Genomic DNA, 22,884 nt, shown 5'->3' with positions numbered 1-22,884 from the left:
TTCAATGAATATTCAGGACTGATCTCCTTCAGAATGGACTGGTTTGATCTCCTTGCAGTCCAAGGGACTCTCAGGAGTCTTCTCCAACACCACACTTCAAAAGTGTCGTTTCTTCACCACTCAGTTTTCTTTATAGTCCAGCTCACATCCATACCTGACACTGGAAAAACCATAACTTTGACTAGATGGACCTTTGTTGGCAAAGTAATGTCTTTGCTTTTTAAAATGCTGTCTAGGTTGATCATAGCTTTTCTTCCAAGGAACAAGCGTCTTTTGATTTCATGACTGCCGTCACCATTTGTGGTGATTTGGAGCCCAAGAAAATAAAGTCTGTCACTGTTTCCATTGTTTCCCCGTCTATTTGCCATGAAGTGATGGGGCCAGATACCATGATCTTCATTTTTCAAATGTTGAATTTTAAGCCAGCTTTTTCAGTCTCCTCTTTCACTTTCATCAAGAGGCCCTTTAGTTCCTCTTTCCTTTCTGCCATTTCGGGAGTGTCATCTGCATATTTGAGGTTATTGATATTTCTCCCAGCAATCTTGATTCCACCTTGTGCTTCATCCAGTCTGGCATTTCACATGGTGTACTCTGCATATAAGTTAAATAAGCAGGGTGACAGTATTCAGCCTTGACATACTCCTTTCCCAATTTGGAACCAGGCCATTGTTCCATGTCTGGTCCTGACTGTTGCTTTTTGACCTGCATACAGATTTCTCAGGAAACAGGTAAGGTGGTCTGGTATTCCCACCTTAACTCTGCAATTAGGTAGATCAGTCTTACATTTTTTTTGTTGTTAGATGTAAGAGTAAACATATGCTTATAGAAGAAAAAAAGCATATGGACTAAAAAGTACAATTAGCTACTCCTTCTAACTTATTGTTTCCCAGTCTTTATTATATTCTCCAAAGGAATTTTTTTTTTTTTGGAGGGGGAGTGGTTTCCAGGTGGCATAGGGGTAAAGAATCCGCCTTCTTGTGCAGGAGACGCAAGAGACACAGGTTCGATCCCTGGTTCAGGAAGATCCCCTGGAGGAGGAAATGGCAGTCCACTCCAATATTCTTGCCTAGGAAATCCCATGGACAGAGAAGCCTGGTGGGCTACAGTCTACCAGAGCTCACAGAGTTAAACATGGCTAAGCATGCACTCAGGATAGTATATATGTACCTCTCATAGTTGATGAAAATGGCACTTCTCCTGTAATCCTCTCCTAAAAACTTGTAGTCCAAGTCTAATGAGGACAACATCCCATGTTAAGGAACATTCTACAAAGTATCTGATCAGTGCTCCTCAAATCTGTCAAAATTATCGAAAACAAGGAAAGTGGGAAATTTGTCACAGCCTAGATACTCAATGGGTATGAGTTTGAGCAAACTCTGGGAGAGGTCAAGGAAGTCTGGTGTGCTGCAGTCCATGCGATTGCAAAGAGTCGGACATGACTGAGCAACTGAACAACAGCAAGATGTGTCTAAGGAGACATGACAACTAAATATAGTGTGGCATCTGAATGCTCCTCGAACAAAAGTAGAACACTGCTGCTGCTGCTGCTGCTAAGTCGCTTCAGTCTTGTCTGACTCTGTGCGACCCCATAGACGGCAGCCCACCAAAGCTCCCCCGTCCCTGGATTCTCCAGGCAAGGACACTGGAGTGGGTTGCCATTTCCTTCTCCAATGCATGAAAGTGAAAAGTGAAAGTGAAGTCGCTCAGTCATGTCTGACTCTTAGTGACCCCATGGACTGCAGCCCATCAGGCTCCTCTATCCGTGGGATTTTCCAGGCAAGAGTACTGGAGTGGGGTGCCATTGCCTTCTCTGAGAACACTAGATAACAACTAAGGAAATAAGGTATGGACTTTAGTTCATAATAGTGTGTCAGTATTCATCCATTGATTGAAAGAAAAGTAACACAATAATGTAAGATGTTAACAATAGGAGAAACTGAGTGTACGGTATATGGGAGCTCTACTCTGTGGGCAGTTTTGTTATGGATCTAAAGTTTATAAAATCAAAATTTATTAAAAACAGTAATGCTCACATCCTTGTACACATATAGCTGTAAGTGCAGCTGTAGGAAGAATTCTCAGGAGTGGAACTGTTAAATCACAAAAGTCTGTGTATTTTAAACTTTGTTGTGCTATAGATTTTATTCAGAGCTGTTAAGACAGCCAAGCTTCGCTTTAAAATGTGGAAGGAACACTCCTTTTGGTCTTCTCTGCTTCCCATGCTGGCTAAGCATTTTATTTCATTTTTAAAAAAATTGAAATATCTAAGTATTGTGAACATTAAAACATGAGTTTTGAAATTTTTGTATGATACAGTGGACAGTAATATATTAGGATCCTTTTAGTTACTTGATTCTATCTCAGATCCTGTATGGTGTAATTCAGGGTATGATTCTGAGACTGATACACAGACATACATACACACACACATATATGTATATGTATTTGTTGTTTTTTTTTTAAAATAAGACTTTGGGGAGCAGTTTTAGATTGTAAAAAAATGGAACAGAAAGTACAGAGAATTCCCGCATAATCCCTCCCCTCACTTTTTTCTATCATTATCATTTCATATTAGTGGAGTACAGATTATTGTACTACAGAACTGTACTACAGTTCTTAGAATTGATGAGCCAGTATTGCTACATTATTATTAACTAAAGTCCGTATTTTGCATTAGGGTTTATTTTTTATGTTGCACATTCTGTGGGTTTAGACAAATGTATGACATGTACCCATCATAACATTTATCAAACAGAATAATTTCACTGCTCCAAAAACTTCCTCTGTTCTACCTGTTCATTCCTCTTACGTTACCCTGGAACTCCTGGCAGCCACCCATCTTTTTACTGGCTCCGTCAGTTTTGCTTTTTCCGTACTGTTGTATATTTGAAATTGTACAGAAAGTTGCATTTTCCGATTGGCTTCTTCCACTGAGCAATATGCATGTGGGCTTCCTATGTGTCTTTTGTGCTTGAGAGCTCATTTATTTCTCTTTATCACTGAATAATACCCCATTGTATGGGTGTACCATTGTCAGTTTCTCCATTCACTTGTTGATGAGCATGATGTTTGCTTCCGAGTTCTGGCAGTTATGAATAAAGCGGCTGTAAACATTCACGCGGTGGTGAGGTAGGGGGAAGGGAAGGGACCTAGTAGAGGGTCTCCGTGTCTCAGCAAGCTAGGCCCTAGGCTGTGACTTTCTTAAGTGCTTCTAGTTTTAGTTTTCCCTGTCGGTCAGACAAGACTACAAAGGGTTGGAAGTGGTTATTACGGTCTCTTCAATCTGTTAGGCTCTGATAAAAGAATTTCCCTTGAGAGAAGGCCTTGTTAAGAAGAACAGCAGGCTCTGGGCAGATTTCATCATGGATCTTTTTCCTGTCCCCTGCCAAAACCAGTAGGGAAGTTTTCTCAGTATTCACTGTGAGGTCCTGGTAGCATTCCTGGAGGTAGAACTCATGAAAGTGTCAGGGCTTCCTAACCCTGCCCCTCACCTGGAGTTTTTAACTTCCAAACTTGTTGCAGCTGAACCTCTAGCAATTTGTCAGTTACAGTTTAATTTTTCTTCCCCTGGCTTGGCACGGGAGGGGATTTTGTACCTTGGCTTCTTCTGCACTAGGTTGTGATCCTCTGTATCTACCTGAGTGTATCTCTGATTTTTAAAGTAGCTGTTTGCCCAGTGTCTTCAATTCTCTCATGGATCTAAGAAGAGTTGTTGATTTTGTTTGTTCAGCTTTTTGTTGTTGTTGTTGTGAGAACCACAGTGTCAGCTTACAAGCTCCTTAAATGCCAGACCAGAAACCAGGCTAATAAATGTATTTTAAAGTTACCTAGTTTCCTTCCTTTCTTTAAGTTAACTTGAAGTCCTTAATATAGTTTATTGAGATTACTTCTTAAGCATCATTAAATCATTAGCTCTGTACTGTGTGTTCTATCAGGTAAAGATTGAATTTCAGGTTTGCTGTAACTTCTTTTCAGATATGAAATGTGTCACTTTTGTGTTTGATAAGGTTTTCCAGCAGTGTTTTCCCTGGCTCTTCTAATGCTTTCATTAACAACTGAGGTATAAATGACTTCTCTTTCTATTCTGCCTTTAAGAGCAGGACCTATTGGGATGTGTGGAGAAGGGAATAATGTCCTAATTAAACATTATCTCTTATGACTTATGTCCTTATACCCCATTAGTAAGAGATGTTTCAAGGCTCCGTGGGTTTCAGAGATGCAGACTCAACAGATGAGAATGAGGTGATGATGATCTCATGAGGCAGTGTTTTTTTTCCCTTTTGGTTATGTTTGATGGCTTTTTAAAGCTTCATTTTTCTAAAGTATCTTGTTGTAACATATGATATAAGAGGCCCTTTTAGTTTGGGGAAGAAAGTATGTGCTCTTGCATAAGTTGTTCATGTAAAGACCTAGGTCCGATCTTCCTTCTTCCTGAATTTAGCACACATTTATCAAGTGCCTGATAGCAGTGCAGGAGACCCTGGTTCGATTCCTGGGTTGGGAAGCCACTGGAGAAGGGATAGGCTATCCACTCCAGGATTCTTGGGCTTTCCTTGTGGCTCAGTTGGTAAAGAATCCGCCTGCAGTGTGGGAGACCTAGGTTTGATCCCTGGGTTGGGAAGATCCCCTGGAGAAGGGAAAGGCTACCTACTCCAGTATTCTGGCCTAGAGAATTCTATGGACTGTATAGTCCATAGGGTCGCAGAGTCGGACACAACTGAGTGACTTTCACTCACTCACTTATCGAGTGCGTACTATATGTCAGGCATTGTGCCAGAAGAGGGCACAGTGGATGGATAAAGACACAGTCTTCACCCCAGAGGATTATTTCTTGTCTAGTGCTTGGGCTTCCCTGGTGGCTCAGATGGTAAAGAATCCACCTGCAATGGGGGGAGACCTGGCTTCGATCCCTGAGTTGGGAAGATCCCCTGGAGAAGGAAATGGCAATCCACTCCAGTATTCTTGCCTGGAGAATCCCCATGGACAGAGGAGCCTGGAGGGCACAGTCCCCAGGGTCACAGAGTCAGACACGATTGAGCAAGTAAGCGCACAGCACAGTGCACATCACACACAGTAAACGTTGTTTACATGGATGACTTTGTGAATCAGTAAACTGGTTCTGCTTCCACTATTTCTTACCATGGGATTTGACTTTTCTATGCATTTGTATCTTAACATTTAAAAAGTGGATGTTACACCGAGGAAACCAGAATTGAAAGAGACACGTGTACCCCAGTGTTCATCGCAGCACTGTTTATAATTGCTAGGACATGGAAGCAACCTAGATGTCCATCAGCAGATGAATGGATAAGAAAGCTGTGGTACATATACACAATGGAGTATTACTCCACCATTAAAAAGAATACATTTGAATCAGTGCTAATGAGGTGGATGAAACTGGAGCCTATTATACAGAGTGAAGTAAGCCAGAAAGAAAAACACCAGTACAGTATACTAATGCATATATATGGAATTTAGAAAGATGGTAACAATAACCCTGTATTCGAGACAGCAAAAGAGACACAGATGTATAGAACAGTCTTTTGGACTCAGAGGGAGAGGGAGAGGGTGGGATGATTTGGGAGAATGGCATTGAAACATGTATAATATCATATATGAAATGAATCGCCAGTCCAGGTTCGATGCATGATACTGGAGACTTGGGGCTGGTGCACTGAGACGACCCAGAGGGATGGGATGGGGAGGGAGGGGGGAGGGGGGTTCAGGATGGGGAACACGTGTACACCCGTGGCAGATTCATGTTGATGTATGGCAAAACCAATACAATATTGTAAAGTAATTAACCTCCAATTAAATAAATTTATATTAAAAAAATAAAAATAATGTAACTAAAGAAAAGTGGATGTTAATATTTGGCTTAATTGCTCTACAGCATAGATTTATATGAACCAGCCATTCATTCATTATAGGCATGGACTCTGGCTTAGTATTCAGCTGAGTGTAAGGTTTACAGCAATGAATTAATTGAGTGGGAGAAAAGGCAAGAAAACAGACTTATTTTCAGACAACTTATTAACGTTGCATGTAGATGCTCCAGTAGAGATATGTGAACAGTACACACTAGTGAAAATTAAAATGTGAGTCACTCAGCTGTGTCTGACTCTGTGCGACCCCGTGAACTATAGCCTGCCAGGCTCCGCTGTCCATGGGATCCTCCAGGCAAGAATACTGGAGTGGATTGCTATGCCCTTCTCCAGGGGATCTTTCTGATCCAGGGATCGAACCTGGGTTTCTTGCATTGCAAGCAGATTCTTTACCGACTGAGCCACCTAGGAGGTCACTATAAATGCTGATTTTTGCCCATGGTATATGGGGAGAGTTTCTTAGAAGAAATGACAGTTGAACTGCATTGAAAAGGAGGATGTGGGGAAGATGGGGAAGGGAAGACCTTGTAGACAGAGGGGAAAATATTTGTAAAGACACCAGAGTCTGAAAGGTCTTAGAGGATTTAGGGAAACGTTGGACCTTTGGGGGTGATGGAGTGAGTTGTGGTCTCTGAATGGAGGGAGGAGAGAAGAGTGGGGTTCCCAGATGTGACGTTAACATCTTTGGTGGCTTTTAAACAAGAGAATGAAATAACCAGATTGCTTTGTTACAATGCTAACTATCTATTTTGTAAAGAATGAACTTGATATACAGGGAAACTAGAGGCTAGAGGAGGAGTTGTTGTTCAGTCGCTAAGTTGTGTCTGACTCATTGTGACCCCATGGTCTGCAGCACACCAGGCTTCCCTGCCCTTTCCTGTCTCCTGGAGTTTGCTCAAGCTCATGTTCATTGAGTTGGTGATGCCATCCAACCATCTCATCCTCTGTCACCCCCTTCTCCTGCCTTCAGTCTTTCCCAGCAGCAGAGTCCTCTCCAGCGCGTAGGTTCTTCACATCAGGTGGCCAAAATATTGGAGCTTCAGCTTCAGCATCAGTTCTTCCAATGAATATTCAGGGCTGATTTCCTTTAGGATTGACTTGTTTGATCTCCTTGCTGTCAAAGGGACTCTTCAAGAGTCTTCTCCAGCACCACAGTTCGAAAGAGGCACTAACTACAGAGGAAGGGCAGATTGGAGAGACATTTTGAGATCTGAGTAGCTTGAAGATCCTTTGGTGGTGAGGGGGAGGTGGGGGATCAAGGCAATGATTCCCTTGATGCTGCGATAGTAGCTTAAGAACTAGGTAGATGATGGTCATGCGTACAGGAAGTAGGGTGGTTGGGCAAAATTTAATTGAAAAGTTCCCTTTCTAACATGTTGAGTTTTGAGGTGCTTGTAAGGTATCTGGGCAGAGATGTCCAGAAATACTGTCCAGTAGAACTTCCAGCTGCGATGGGACTTTTCTGTGTTCACTCACCACAGTGGTAGCCACTAGCCACGTGTAGCTGTTGAGCAGCTGGAGAGCTGAAGTTTAAATTTTATTTTAGTTAACGTAAATGTAAGTAGCCACATGTGGCCAGTGGTTACCAGATTTGACAGTGCAGGTCTTTTGTGGTGGTTGGAAATACTGATCTGGAGCTAAGGCTAGGATGGGGTGGTTAAGCTTCCTGGGACTGAGAGAGGGCACTGGACTCTCAAATGCTAAAACTGGAAAGGTCCAGGCAAACTGACTGTTCCTCATCCTAGCCAGAGGTGTTATTGGCCTGTAATTATGACTTTAGTTGTAATGCTTCTCAAACAACTAAGTCTCCTCAGCTGCTTCCTGGGATGGCTATGGCATGGTCTGCAGCTTGGAAAGAAAATTCCCTTTCTTGGCATTAGGGGGTTAGAAAATGGAAAACCAGCATGATTCTTGAAGCACGTGCTTTGCCTGATATTCTCCTTGTTTTCTCCACATCTTCCTTGTTCTTCCATTCCGTTCTCCTATGTAGTGAGTCTCTTCTTTGGCTGCACATTAAAATCACCTGGGGTGCTTACTTCATATAAGAAATATGGCTGTCTAAGGTCCACCTAGTTAAATTAGAATCTTGGGTTGGGGTGGAGAGGAGAGGGAATTAGGTAGCTGTGGGATTTAAAAGCGCCTCAGGTGATTCTAACAGGCAGCCAGGATTGAAAAGTACAGCTTCAGACATGCCTACACTTCTTTGGCACCTTCTGTTTTTTACTACACAAACTACGATTGATCTTTAGCCCCCCTCTCATCTCCTTTTATTTGGTGGAGGGTAATAGTACTTAGCATTTCAGAGATTTTGCCATCTTTCAGGCCATGTATGACAGAAGTTAGCCTGAGACGGAAGGGTGTTAGGGGGCAGCCTGATCTCTTGTCATACACATACCTTGTGTAAGGATCGACATATCTTGATGTAACAGTAATAGTTTTAATAAAAACTCAGGATCTTTGATCTTACTTGTGACAAATGGGGTCCTTTAGTTAAGGCATGTGAACTCTCAGTTGTGGCACTGGAATCTAGTTCCCTGAGCACGGATCGAACCTGGACCCCCTGCCTTGGGAGCATGGAGTCTTAGCCACTAGACCTCCAGGGAAGTCACAACAGTTGAACATTTACTATGCCTAAGCATCCTTGTATCTTACATAGTAGTCCACCTACTCTTAAGAACAATGCTATGAGAGATGTGCAGTTGTTATTCCTATATTCCAGATGAGGAATCTGAGACTCAGAATAACTAATTTGCCCAATGCCCGTGGATAAGTGAAGTGCTTGGGCTGCACTTTTAAATTGCTGTGCTATGTGACTTTATAGTGAAATATACTTTAAGGGATAACGTCTTCCCAAGCTGCAGGTATCTTTCCCGTGAAAGAGTTGGTCAAATAATTTCATCTTTTTTGTTGATTAATTCAGCATTTGGAAGATTTCTCTCATCAAATCACTTGAGTTGTGCAATTCATGGTAAAAGTTTTTGAAACTGTGAGCCAGGTATGAAACGATAAGGCTTACTCTGTGATACTTTGGCATTGCCAAAAAAGAAGTAGCTGAAAAACATAGGTCACTACAGTGTTTACAAGTTTGCTAAAAATGGGGGTATATATGTATTCACTATGATGTATGTATATGTGACTGTTGTTTAGGGCAGTGAGCTTGGTTTTTTAATTTCAAAGAAATAGAAATATATGAGTAAATGTTTCTATGTCCTATTCCCCAAGTACCCCTTCCCACTACTAAATGGTTGAATTCTTCCCATACTTTTTCTACCCCTGGGCAGGTACCTGTTTTTTTGTATTCAGTCATTGAAAACATATTTTCTGTGGTTTCCATTAAGATATGATAGGTGAAGGGTTCATATTTAATGCTTTTCATAAAGACCCAGTAATTGGGAGTTTGGACTCTACTGGCAGTGGAATGGAAGAACAGTATCAGTTTTTTTGAAAAGGGCTTCAAAGCCATTATCTAATGTTTTAAATAGGAAAAAAAATTTCTTAAGGTCAGTGTGAGATCATGGTTTAAAATCCTTTATTGCTTTGTTTTGTATATCTGTAATGTAGGTCATCAAGAATAGAGCAGTAAATCAATTCTGATTTTTCAACTTTATCTAAGAATACTTTTGAATGTTAAGTAAACTGAAGCGAAGTCTCTCACTAAAATATTTATTTCTTTTTTTGAAACAATATTAAATGTAGTAATAAGATTTGGGACCATGACCATAGACTACCCAGTGATCTAAGTGGATAGAATCTCTTAGTTCTTAGAATCTTAGTTTTTAGTTCTTAGTCTCAGAATCTCTTAGTTCTTAGAATCTTAGTTTTTAGTTCTTAGTCTCAGAATCTCTTAGTTCTTGTTTCTTTTTGTTGAAAAAGGAGGGATGGGACATTTTATTGAATTTTCAGACCTGAGGACAATTTAGTTCATACTCATTGGTTGGGTTTGTATGATGGTGGCTGATAAGGAGCTGGTGAGCTTCAGTCTGTGATTAATCAAATCTTTTCTGTTGCAACTATTTTTAAAAGGGGTATATCTTTACATGTATGCATTAAGCTATTTATGGGCTAATTTTCAAAGATTCTTTTTGGGTGTGGCTTTGCTAAAAATTGTCTATTAGTTCTTATTTAGATGAAGTGTTGGTAAAACTTCTGGGCATTGATGATACAATCCCATAAATATGTGTTTATTTGAATTGGATTTTAAGATTTCTGTCCTGCCATCGTAGTAACTACCCTTCAGATTGCTATTGAAAGAAACAGCGTGTACTATACTATATGAATTGTTTTGGGGGTGTCTGCTCCAGTGGTTAGAATCATATACTCTAGCATTAATGACCAGATTATTTGGAATGTCCTTAAAACTACAGATTTCAGATTTTTTTATTTCTGCCTTCAGGTTCTTCATAGATATAGAGAGCTCTTTTTTTTTTTTTTTAAAGAAAAGCTGAGCTTTTAAATTAATTTATTTTATTTATTTTTGGCTGTGCTGTGTGGGCTTTTTTTCTAGTTGCAGGGAGCTGGGGCTGTTCTCTAGTTGTCATGCATGGGGTTCTTTGCAGAGCACAGGCTCTGGACACATGGGCTTCAGTAGTTGTGGATCCCAGGCTCTAGAGCTCAGGCTCAGTAGTTGCGCCCATGGGTTTTGTTGCTCCGTGGCGTGTGGGATCCTCCAGGACCAGGGACTGAACCTGTGTCTCCTGCACTGGCAGACAGATTCTTTACACCACTGAGCCATCAGGAAGACCAAAACTGAGCTTTTGAAGATAAATACCAATTAGATTTTTTAAAAGTCAAAGTATAAAAATCCAAGCTTGGTTATTGCCTGGCTCTCTCATACCAGTCAAAATGGTGTTGGTCTGGGAGTAGACAGCAATTCTCCTGGGCCCACCTTAGACATTCTGCTCCATCATTAAGGCTAGATCATTCTCTTTCTTCCCACCATAAACTCTGAACATCACATTCTCAACTGTGAGGATATCTAAAAATGGTGCTTTGGCTAAAAGTTGAATGCGGAGGTTCTGATCATTTTTCTGGCAGTAGAGGATTTTAAGTAGAAAACTGCTACTTTCCCCACATAGTTGGATATATTTGCAAACAACTCCCATATTCTTGCAACTTAGAGAAATGAATCTGGCTAGGATCTGGTCATAGCTTGGTGGTTGATGATCTTGCAGTGCCTGAAAATAGTTGTTCTTAGCTGAATGCTCATAGCATAAACTTTCATCTGTGGGTAGAGCAGATATGTGACACTGAGTTTATTTTCTGGAGGCCAGTTTTCGAAAATACACCTCTGATTACAGTACTGCAGCCTGATGATGCTGGAAGGAACTTCAGGGAACACCCACCTGTCTCCTTTCACAATTGCTGAACATCAGAGATGAGAAGTGCCTTGTCACCGGCATTTATGGCTCATAAGTCTTCCTAATGACCCAGGAGAACTGAAATTTGGCTCAGGGGACTCACATCCGCTCTGGTCTCTTTTTCTTCCTTTTTCTTTAAAGCAGGAGCCTATCTTCTGTAGCCTCTTTTCCACCCCACCCCCAGTCTAGTAAATAGACAGTAGGGGTTAGTTGGGTTCCCAGGTTTTTCCACAGTAAACTTTAAAACCTTGTGACATTTCTTTCCTTTTTTTCTTTTAGCGATAGGTGAATATGAAGACCTTAGAGCAGAGAACCAGAAGACAAAGGAGAAGGTTTGTATTTTACTCTTTCTTTCCTCTCTTATATGTGTAAAAAGCCTAGGCAGCATGGTGCATTGTTCTGCCACCAATTTCAGTTAAATGCGAATGAGAGTTGTTTTTTTAAAAATTTCTTTTCTCCTGCATGTGTGGTTCAGGCTAATATCAACTCCAGGCTCCAGATGGTAAAGAATAGCAGGCATGCCACAGTGGGCGCTGCTCTGGGAGATTAACTACACAGCTAAATGTGCAGCAAGGCACCAGGCCAAGGATCTCAGGCCCCCAAGAAGTGTACTTTTTCCACCAGTCAGATTTGGAATTCTAGTGATGGCATTGAAGGCCTGAGACATTTACCTTTGGGGTTTAAGCATCTTAGATCTGGAGGGAACTCTTTGGAATCAGTCCACTGGCATTTAGCTCAAATGTCTCCATAAACCCTTTGTATGTTTGCTTCCTTTAAATATGTGAATAATATGTTGGAAATTGAAAAACACCCAATGTGAAGATGGTGGAGCCTGGTGAATATTTTCCTAGGCTCTGGCAGTTTTATTTTTTAATTGTTAAATAGTTGAATTCTACTTACCTTTATGTCTCTGAACATACCCATTTAAGATTCATGAGTGGTTTTTTTTTTTTTTTTAAACATATGTCTTCTTTTCCCTATAAGTTTAGGGAAGGGAGAAATAGAAGGGAAGGCTGAGTTTTAAGAAGTACAGGGACTAAGTAGAGAATGAAAAGGAGGAGAGAGAGAGAGAGAGAGAGCTGTCCATTATTGTTATTTAGATATAAATGAAATTTATTTTAGAAGTTAAAATTTTCTATTTTTAGAAATTTGTTTGATAGACCAAATATTTCAAAGCATAACACCCGTGGTGGAAAATTAATAAAACAGATTCTTTGGTTATTAAAGAAGGTGCTCATCATTGCTGCAAATTATTCAGCCTTGTCTTGAAAATTTCAGAGTAAGAGATGTAATGAAAATTGGCAGACAGCTAAATATTTTGGAGGGGTAAAATAATAAATTGTGGCATATTTGGGGGGTATTTATTGAGCTGTTAAGAATCGACTTTTAATATTAAGCTCTTAACATTTAACTTTTTAACTCATATTAATTTGCCACCTATATAGATGTTGGTGTGGTAGTATTAATGGTAAGTACTCTCGTTCAGAGCACATTATAATGGATTTTTAGATCGTTATTTTTCACTCAGATTTCTTGCCTCTTTGCTCATTTGTAAATAAACCTTTGGTGTTCTGTAAAATTGTAAGTATCTTCCCTTCCTTTTACTAGGCAGTACAGGAAATGGTAGGTGGGTAATGAGAATATTTGTGATAGAAGATGGCTGGTACATGCATCTAATATGGTAAGAAGGTCACAGAATTAAGTTTGACAGGTTTTCTAGTTCTGAATTATTAGACAGCAAAATCACAAATGTCCCAAGTCTGCCAACAGGTGGGGAGTGTGCGCCTAGACCCTCAGTCCCTGATGCCCCATAATTTTAAAGCAAAGCTGATGGGTGATGCTTAAGCCAGATAGCTTGAGCCTCTTTGCTTAAGATACCCACCCATTTTCCAGCTTGGGGAGAAAGAGCCAAGACTTAGCAATTGAGTCTCCTCCATAGATGTTTCTGGTCCAAGAGTGAAAGAGCAAATCAAGTAGGAAGGGTTAATTCAGGAGAACTCTTTGATTTACGTAGAAAATAGGACTAGGGATAGCAAACATGTCTCCATATGACAGAGAAAGAGGGATCTTGGAGAGCATGAATAACATAAGAGGAACAAAATTTTTTTGTATTTTTTCTTATGTTTCTTTAATCCTTGCTTATCTGTAGACCTAGCATTGCCCTAAAAATAGTAGACATTCTATAAACATCTGTTATTAGTGATGATGAAGGTTGTTTAACTGCGAGGCACTTTCTGCAGTGAGTTTTTAAGTGAACCATCTGTAATACAAGTGAACAGCAGATAAAATGCGTTTGGCGAAAGAAGGATTAAAAATTAACTTGGCCTTTTACCTGTCGACATGTTTCTCTACACAGAGTATGTCCAGAAAGTTTTGTAACATCTCTATTGACTTGCTCCTATACTCATTCTTTAAAAATAACTATTAACAGAAATGGGAAGAAAAGACATGAAAGCGATATGGAATGCTGTGTGGTCGATAAAACAAAGTAGGATGGTTTTAAGTTTACCACACTCTTGTTTATCTTGTGTTAAAAGACTAGCAGGCTTGTTACTGCAGATTTTTCCCCCAAAGGGGGCTGTATGACAAAGGAGGGAAGCCTATAATAAAAGCCTTTTTATACAGCACAGAATGAGTAAAAGCAGCTTTAGTTCTGGAGGTGGTAAATGGAGAACACCATTTTCTCTGGCAAAGTACTTTCTTCTGCCTGGCTGTGTGAGCTTTGTGCAGACCACATCAGCAGATATTCATGGCTATTCTTACTTCATGACCCCAAACAAGTTCAGTTAAATGCGTCAAGGATAGGAGTCTAAAGTATGACTCCTTTTGCCATAGTTAATTCAGTGTGGGCAAATTTTGCAGACATGGAAGGGACCAGAAAAATAAACAGCAAGGTTTTTCCTTCCTTATGTCCACATTAAGTTTAACCATCTGTGTTGTCTGGTCATGAACCTTATCAGTGGGAAGAGACACTGGGTATGATTCCTTTGGGTAGATCTTTTTATACCTTGTTTGGAATCTCCTCTGTTGAGACAAGTGGTGGGATGTGAATTTCCTCAGAACAGGTAGTTGCCGAAGAGACTGTTTTTTCAAGAAGCTACTGCAGGTCATGTACATCCCCTTATCTATCTTATCTGATGCTCCTAACAACCCTGTGCCAGCTTTGTTTCACAGAAGGACCTCAGGGCTCAGCATGGGCTTCCCTGGTGGCGTGGAAGGTAAAGAATCTGCCTGCAATGCAGGAGACCCAGGTTCAGTCCCTGGGTTGGGAAGATTCCCTGGAGAAGGGAATGGCAACCCACTCCAGTATTCTTGCCTGGGAGAATCCCATGGACAGAGGAGCCTGATGGGCTACAGTCCATGGATCACAAAGAGTCAGACATGACTGAGCGAATAACGCTTTCACAACCTCCTTTTCAGGGCTTAACAGAGTCCAGATTCAGACACAGGTATCCTGACTACAAATACTCATTTTGAAGCAGGTAGACTTAGGGGAGCTAATTGACTTTTCCCACAAAAGTCTTGGTTTTATTCTTTATTTTTTATTGTTAGCTCAGGAATTTTCCACCAGAAATGATCAGACTCAATACTTTTCTGGATCGTTCTTCTTCACCATATATTGGTTTGTATTTAAAAACTGAAAGTTAAATGTTAAATCAATCTTACTTTAGAAAAATTCTGACGTGTGTGTTTCTGTGTGTGTCTGCACATGTGTACCTGCCTGTGCATGCGTGTGTATAGATTCTGACACAGTGCAACCCAAGGGTCAGAGTAGGAGATTTGGGAGGGTGGGCCAGTGTCTTAATGGTCTTTCCCTTTGCAGTTCTCCCTTTTTAAGAACAGTGTAACATGATCATTTTGTGGTTTTTATCAATTTTTTTTGAAGATGGAATCAGGATCTGAGTTGATGAGGAAACCTTGTATTGAAAGGAAAACTTTTTGCTGAATGCCTTCTGAGCACAGGGATGTAAAGAAAAATGTGCGAATATCCCACTCTTAAGTATAAAACTACTCTAATGAGGGATACAGGCAAGTTGACAAATGACTGTGATGAATTGTGCTTAGAACATAAATGCACATGTTCTAAGCGTTCATATCCAGAATTTGGGGGTAGGATGGGAAAAAGAACAGAGACAAGATTCCTACCCAATTCCAAGCCACAAACCCTTATTATCTCTTAATGCTTGGCTTAAATATCACTTAAATTTTTTTTTCAAAGTCTTCTGTCTCTCACAAGCAAGATTGTTGCTTCTTTGTAGTGAAACACCTGTATATTTCTTATGTATTTATCACTTCTTATCAACCAAAATTCATTATCAAAATATTATATAGGGCACAGGTAAGTTGTATGGGTTGGATTAGTGTTTTTTTTTTTTTTTTTTTAAGACATCATTAAAGGTGGAGATGATGGAAAGGTTGTTACTTTCCACTATTTTTTGCCTAAGTAGCATTATCAACAATATGTTAGAAGCTGGGAAGGCCTATCACATTGATTTCAATAACCCTTCCAAATTATTTTGGGGGTAAAAGAAAAATAGAGGACTGTATATTTTGAAGTCAACCAAATGAAGTTTCACTCTGCTTGTGAAGCAGTTATCATATTTAAATGTGTTAGTCATGCTTCTACAATTGAAGGGCATTCTTTATGACTCATTCAGAATCTTTGTCATAGTCCTTTGTGGTTTTTTCCTATATACGGAGGTAGGGGGGGCAAAGCTTCTTTGAGCTTTTAATGGAATAGCTTTCACATTTCTCAGGGTGGTGGGGGTGTGTGTGGAGTGTGCATAAAAAGAAAGAAATCTGTAGAATAGAAGAATGTCTGCCTTTGAACAGTAAGTATTTATGTTTAATACTATGTTCTGAGATCGAGTTTTGAAATGAATAAATGTTTAAGTGGCTGATTAGAAGTCGTTTGGGTGAGCTACTGTAACCCTGCATCAGGCGGTTCTGTCAGCTTGCCAGGAACAATGAATGAAAAGGGAATGAGACAGACACTTTGCAAGACTTAGGTTTCAAGAAGCAAGATAGATGATACTGTTTGCATCTTGGCTCAGTTGCCTATTGTTAAAAATTTCTTCATCTTGTGTAAATTTCAGAGGTGAAGGTCCCAAAGTATTTTATTTTTAAGAAATCAATAAAGAAGCCACTCTAAAGAGCAAGATATGCACCCATTATGCTAACTGTTCATGCATAATACATTCACATACATGCAGTTTCTTTAGAACAGAGTGGCAAGTGGTTGTGCCAGAGAAAAAGTAATTACTTAGCAGTTTGAAAGTGAAAATGAGTCTCTTATTAACAGCAATCTATCCAGAAACAAAGAGCAAGGATCTCTGTTCTGATGACATGTGTTTCCATCTAACACACAATACCTAGAATTTGGAGAATGCTGTAAGACAGCTTTAGGGGGCAGCTACTACTTTATTGCCTGTGAAAATTGGAGGGAAAGAACTTTGAATTGGAAGAAAGAACACCAGCACAAGAGAAAGAGAGTGAAAAGAATTCCGTCCTAGTGGGAATGATTTAATTTACTGTGTTCTCTAAAGATAAGCTCAGCTGAGTTCTAGCCAGACTTACAGAGGTAGAACAATAGAATTGGTGATTTTTATTAAAAATGATTTGATGGTTTTTGAACTGCATCACCGAAGATACTAAAACAGGTAGATATGCACAATTCGAATGCTAAGCCTTTTTAAACTTTTTAAATATTGTAACTGGACAAAAAGGAATGAAGTTCAAGAAAAATAAGTAAAAAATGGTGTAGGGTTGAGACCTCTTCAGACTCAATGTTGTAGCCTCTGCTGTGTGTTCCCCTAGTGCAGTATTTCTCTCATTATAGCTGTGCTGTTATAAATTGCTCGTTTCATTGTTGATCTTTCTTGGTTGATAGTAAGTTTTATGAGAGCACTTTGCCTGATTTGTTTCTCACTGTATTTTTTTTCCTGCGTAACACAGTGCCTGTATGAATAATCTGTTCAGTACTTGGAGGAAGGAAATAAAGGCTTTCAGGGATTACAGTAGATACCTGCTTAGAAGTCTAATCCAGTCAGCTGTAAGGTAGCAGTAGTCTTTGTCCAGATCCTCGGCTCTGTTGGCCTGTGTAGGCAGTGCACGTGTGCACTTCTTGGGCTCCAAACTGGTGTTTCTATAGGGTCACAGCCCTTGGTTAAATTTGTGCATCATGGAGCTAAAAATGAACGTTTATGTTAGTGGAAGTTAGACACAATTCAGAACATCAGAGGTTTTCTTGCATAAAACATACACATAGCAAAATTTGAAGATATCTTAGTGTCTCAATCAGTTATCTATACTTCTGCTGAGCCCCAGTGAGCAGACATCTTAGTATAAACTGGAGTTGGATGATATGTGAGGCAGAAAGAACAGCTGCCCATTTTGGTAGGGGAGAAGGGAGCGCCAATTCACCCTGGAAAGCCTTTCCTCTGTAAGTCAGCCTGCCAGTGCTTTGAAATGCTGGTGTAGTTTCCGAAGCCAGGTAGCTGCCTGGATGAGCCTCAAGGAAGAGTTCTGGAAAACAGCCAGGGCTTCTAATATTAAGAGCTTTCAAAACCAGCAAGGCTAACCACTGGCCAATTCGCCACTTCATGAAGAGCCAGAATAGAGACTCTAGAATAGATGTAATGTTACCCAGCTTGCTTCAGCCAGGCAGCACTCATGCTGCTGGGTTCTACCCCAGCATTGAGCTGCAGAGAATCGTTGAGCATCATAATTAAGTGATGTGGGCCCAAGAACATCTGTTGCTATTGCAGAGTCTTCACGAGCAATTCTCACACAAAAAGAAGCAGTTTCTCCAATTGGCACAGCTGCGCAAGCAGGAGAGAGGACGGGGTGGGAAGGATGAGGGGCTTCTGTGGGACATAAAGAGGTAACACCCTTCCAGAGTCTTTGCTCGTTTCTTCCTGTTGGTGGAATGAGATAAAGATTACAAGATATATTTCTGGGTTCACCTAAAATGATGAAAAAAGTAGGTATTTGGATTTCTGCTTAGTAAACAGATGTATCCTCCATATTTTGCTCAGCTCTGGTTTGGAATAAATAAGTTGCTTTTGTAGCATGTGTAAATCGCCCCCACCCCCCACCCCACCCCCACAACCCCTTTCAGTATCCATAGCAGATGGTAAATTCTGTGGCTGCCAGTTCTATCATAATATGGTTGCAGAAAATAGAAAGCAACATGAAGACCTCTGATAGAACACAGCTGGTGTGTTGGGAGACCGCTTTGAAGCCGCTGGTGATGGCTGTATAGTTAGTGTGAAAGCGTATAGGTGGACTGTAGAAACGCGTTGCTTGAATGTAGGGATAAGACTGTGATTGCTGACCTGTTACTAACCAAAGCACGTCTCCCTGGGCCTTAGGAGAGGAGAACTTGGGCGTGGGTGGGCAGATTGGCAAACTGGTGGGGAAGTACAAAGCAAACAGGTGCCACAGTCATGAAAATGAGAGGAGCATTCCCGAGTCAGCTGGCTAGCACACTCCTAAAGCTAGGTGTTACACTATCTGGTGGGGAAAGGATCTCATAAACTTAGTTGAGAATACAGGAGTCCAGTGCTTGGAACTTGAAACACCAAAAGACAGTAAATTCTGTTTACACGTTAAGTTGGGACTAGAAACTGTATTAGAATTACTTTTCTTCTTCTTCTTTTTTTTTTTTTTAGCAGAAGTTAAATTCCCACCAGAAAGCTTTAATGAAAGGATATTCCTTTTCCTTTAGAACACGGTCCTGTGTGATCCCTCTTGTGGAGGGTCTGAGTCAGGATTTAAGTAAATAGCTTTGCTAGTTTAGCACTGCGTGCTCATTTTGTGTATGCTAGCCAGAATGGGTTTACCCAAATGGACGGAGGTTTTCAAAACTAAAGCTTTGAAAAAGTTTCAGTTCTTGATAGACTAATGGCCCAAACTGAACAATAGCTTAATTTTTTTATTTTAAAAATATTTTAAAAGCATAGAAAAGGGCAGAGAATAATATGACACACATACATGTCACAGAATTAGCTTACTTTTTTCAAATTTAAAAGTAAAATTGAAGGTCCCCAGTGTCACCCAAACCTAGACCCTTCCCCTCCCTGGCTTTTAAGAGGCAAGTACTCACATTTATTTTATATGTATCCTTCTGTTCCATGTTTTTATATATATACCATATGTATTAGGAAATATACAGATGCAGTGTAAATATATGAAGTACTTTTGTGTGTTTAAGGTATCATTTGATATATATATTCTATAACTCCTTTTACTCAGCATTATGATTTTTGAGAATCTGGTTTATATTTATTGATAGATGTAAAACATTGACACATAAAACATTAGTTCATTCATCTCTATTTATAGTGTATGATATGGATATACCATAGTGTATTGTTATAAATGCAGAACATGTTTGTATAGGTCATCTTGTACATATTACTAGAGATTCTAGTGATAGAATCTAAAAGTATAATTGCTGAGCCATAGGGTATATGCAATTTCAATTTTTTTCTTGCTGTAAGGCCTGTGGGATCTTAGTTCCCTGACCAGGGATCAAACCCATGCCCATTGTATTGGAAGCGTAGAGTCTTAACCACTGAACCACCAGGGAAGTCCTTGCAATTTCAGTTTTGCTAGTTTATTTCTAAAGTAGATATGCCAGTTGACATTTCCACCTGAAGTATGTGAGAGTTTCTGACTCCTGGTACCAGACCTTTTCAGTTTTTGCCAGCCTGTTAGATCAGAAGATCTCATTATTTTAATTTGGTTTTTCCAAATTGTCAGTGGCATCATAATTTTTAGCCACTGACATTTGAAAGTAAAAATATCCAAAGGTATGAAATCCCCAACCCAGAAACATATCCCAGATATGTTTATCTGACATGGTAGAATTAAAATATAAAGTTGTGTTATATTATATATAGTGTAATAGTATTCTCACACAACTAAAATTTTAATTATTCTAACAGCTAAAATCACGACATTTTTGACAAAAATCTTCCTAAAATGTGTTATACTTCCTATTTTATGAAATTCCGTGCTCATAATGAATATGTCTGATGTTGGGAAAGATTGAAAGCAGGAGGAGAAGGGGATGACAGAGGATGAGATGGTTGGATAGCATCACTGACTCAATAGACATGTCTAAACTGGCCCTGAAGGTATTAATGAATTTTTAAAAAACCTAACATTCCGCTCATTTTCCAATGAGTCAATTTTTCACATCAGGTGGCCAAAATATTGAAGCTTCAGTGTCAGCATCAGTCCTTCCAGTGAATATTCAGGACTGATCTCCTTTAGGATGGACTGGTTGTATCTCCTTGCAGTCCAAGGGACTCTCAAGAGTCTTCTCCAGCACCACAGTTCAAGAGCATCAATTGTTTAGTGCTCAGCCTTCTTTATAGTTCAACTCTCACATCCGTACATGACTACTGGAAAAACCACAGCTTTGACTAGACGGACCTTTGTTGGCAAAGTAATGTCTCTGCTTTTTAATATGCTGTCTAGATTGGTCAATAGCTTTTCTTCCAAGGAGCAAGTGTGTTTTAATTTCATGGTGGCAGTCACCATGTGCAGTGATTTTGGAGCCCAAGAAAATGAAGTCTGTCATTGGTTCTATGGTTTTCCCATCTGTTTGCCATGAAGTGATGGGACCGGATGCCATGATTTTAGTTTTAATTTGCTATACCTTCTTCTACTCAAAATTGTAAGGATACAAGGATGGTTTCTTCTTGAGTGACAGAGGGCATAGGAAGTTGAGGAGTTTGTCTCCAGGTAGTGACCACTTCCTGTATTCCCCAGGGTTCTGGATAGTTGAAACGACCCAGTTTTAGGAATCTGCCCTGTGCATGAGTGGGGTTTTTACTATGCCAGCAAAATACCTGCTTGAGAAGAGGCACAAATATTCTCTTAAAGAATGAATACATTTTAACTCAAGGATGTTAAATTGGTCTGTTACTGAGGAGATAATAAGCAGGAAGGTGACTCATTATCTTAGAAGGTCTGAGAAAATTGGCCAGATACAAATGGTACAAGTATCATGCTGGTGAGTGGTTATAAATACTATGCGGCCATTAATGCCTTTTTTTCTTCGTATTTTTTTCTTTTTAAAAATATGTTTTCTTTTTTTATTGAACTATAGTTGATTTATAATATTATGTTAGTTTCATGTACAGAGCAGAGTGATTCCGTTATTCTCTCTGTGTGTGTTCTTTCCCAGTATAGATTATTACAAGATACTGACTGTAATTCCCTGTTGTGATTGTTGTGGTTTAGTTGCTGAAGTGGTTTAGTTGCTAAGTCATGTCCGAATCTTTGTGACCTTATGGACTGTAGCCTGCCAGGCTCCTCAGTCCATGGGATTTTTCAGGCAAGAAGATTGGAGTGGGTTGTCATTTCCTTCTCCAGAGGATTCTTCCTGACCTAGGGATCGAACTCATGTTGCCTGTGTCTCCTGCATTGCAGGCAAATTCTTTTACCCCTGAGCTATCAGGGAAGCCCACAATTCCGTGTGCTAAACAGAAAATCCTTGTTGTTTGTCTGTTTTATTTATGCTGTGCTGTGCTTAGTCGCTCAGTTGTATCTGACTCTTTGTGATCCCGTGGATTGTAGCCCCCCAGACTCCTTTTCCATGGTGATTTCCCAGGCAGCAATACTGGAGTGGGTTGCCATGCCCTCCTCTGGAGGATCTTCCCAACCCAGGGGTTGAACCCAGGTCTCTCACATTGCAGGCAGATTCTTTTCCAGTTGAGCTGCGAGGGAACCCATGATATATATCTGTCTAATCCCAAACTGCTAATTTATCTCCCTCCCTCTCTATTTTGGTAACCATAGTTTTTTGTTTTCTATGTCTGTCTGTTTCTATTTTGTAAACAAATCAATTTTTTGTATTATTTTTTAGATTCCGTGTGTGTGTGTGTGTGTGTTGAGTCACTTCAGTTGTGTCTGACTCTGTGCGACCCTATGGACTGTAGCTTGCCAGCCTCCTCTGTCCATGGGATTCTCCAGGCAAGATTGTGTGTGTGTGTGTGTGTGTGTGTGTTGAGTCACTTCAGTTGTGTCTGACTCTGTGCGACCCTAGGGACTGTAGCTTGCCAGCCTCCTCTGTCCATGGGATTCTCCAGGCAAGAATACTGGAGTGGATCGTCATGCCCTCCTCCAGGGGATTTTCCTGACACAGGGATCAAACATGTGTCTCTTATGTCTCCTGCATTGGCAGGCAGGCTCTTTACCACTAGTGGCCCCTGGGAAGCCCTGATTCCACATATAAGTGATACATTTATCTCTGTCTGGCTGACTTAGTATGGTAGTCTCTAGGTCCATCCATACTGCTGCAGTGGCACTGTTTCTTTTTTATGGGTGAGTAATATTCCCTTACTGTGGATATATCCAGAGGTATGAACCATCCCCCCCGCCCCCATAGCATATCCCAGATGTGTTTATCTGACATGGTAGAATTCAAATGTAAAGTGCTATATTCACATGGTCATATATATATATCAGTTCAGTCCCTCAGTCATGTCTGACTCCTTACAACCCCGTGGACTGCAGCACCCAGGCTTCATGTCCAACTCCAACTCCTGGAGCTTGCTCAAACTCATCTCTGTTGAGTTGGTGATGCCATCCAACCATTTCATCCTTAGTCATCACCATCTCCTCCT

At 40.3% G+C, this 22,884-nt stretch overlaps 1 protein-coding gene across 2 annotated transcripts in view; it reads left to right on the top strand.

The window, feature by feature from the left end:
- Positions 1–22,884, top strand: part of SHTN1 (shootin 1) — a 113,990-nt gene that overhangs the window by 7,223 nt on the left and 83,883 nt on the right. For both annotated transcript variants that reach the window (XM_069567572.1, XM_069567571.1), the window contains exon 2: positions 11,522–11,574. In XM_069567572.1, the coding sequence (XP_069423673.1) occupies positions 11,522–11,574 (53 nt within the window). The remainder of the gene's footprint in view (positions 1–11,521; positions 11,575–22,884) is intronic.

This window comes from Ovis canadensis, chromosome 22, assembly GCF_042477335.2.
Source record: "Ovis canadensis isolate MfBH-ARS-UI-01 breed Bighorn chromosome 22, ARS-UI_OviCan_v2, whole genome shotgun sequence".
Taxonomy (NCBI): Eukaryota; Metazoa; Chordata; class Mammalia; order Artiodactyla; family Bovidae; genus Ovis; species Ovis canadensis.
This window is presented reverse-complemented; position numbering and strand designations above follow the sequence as displayed.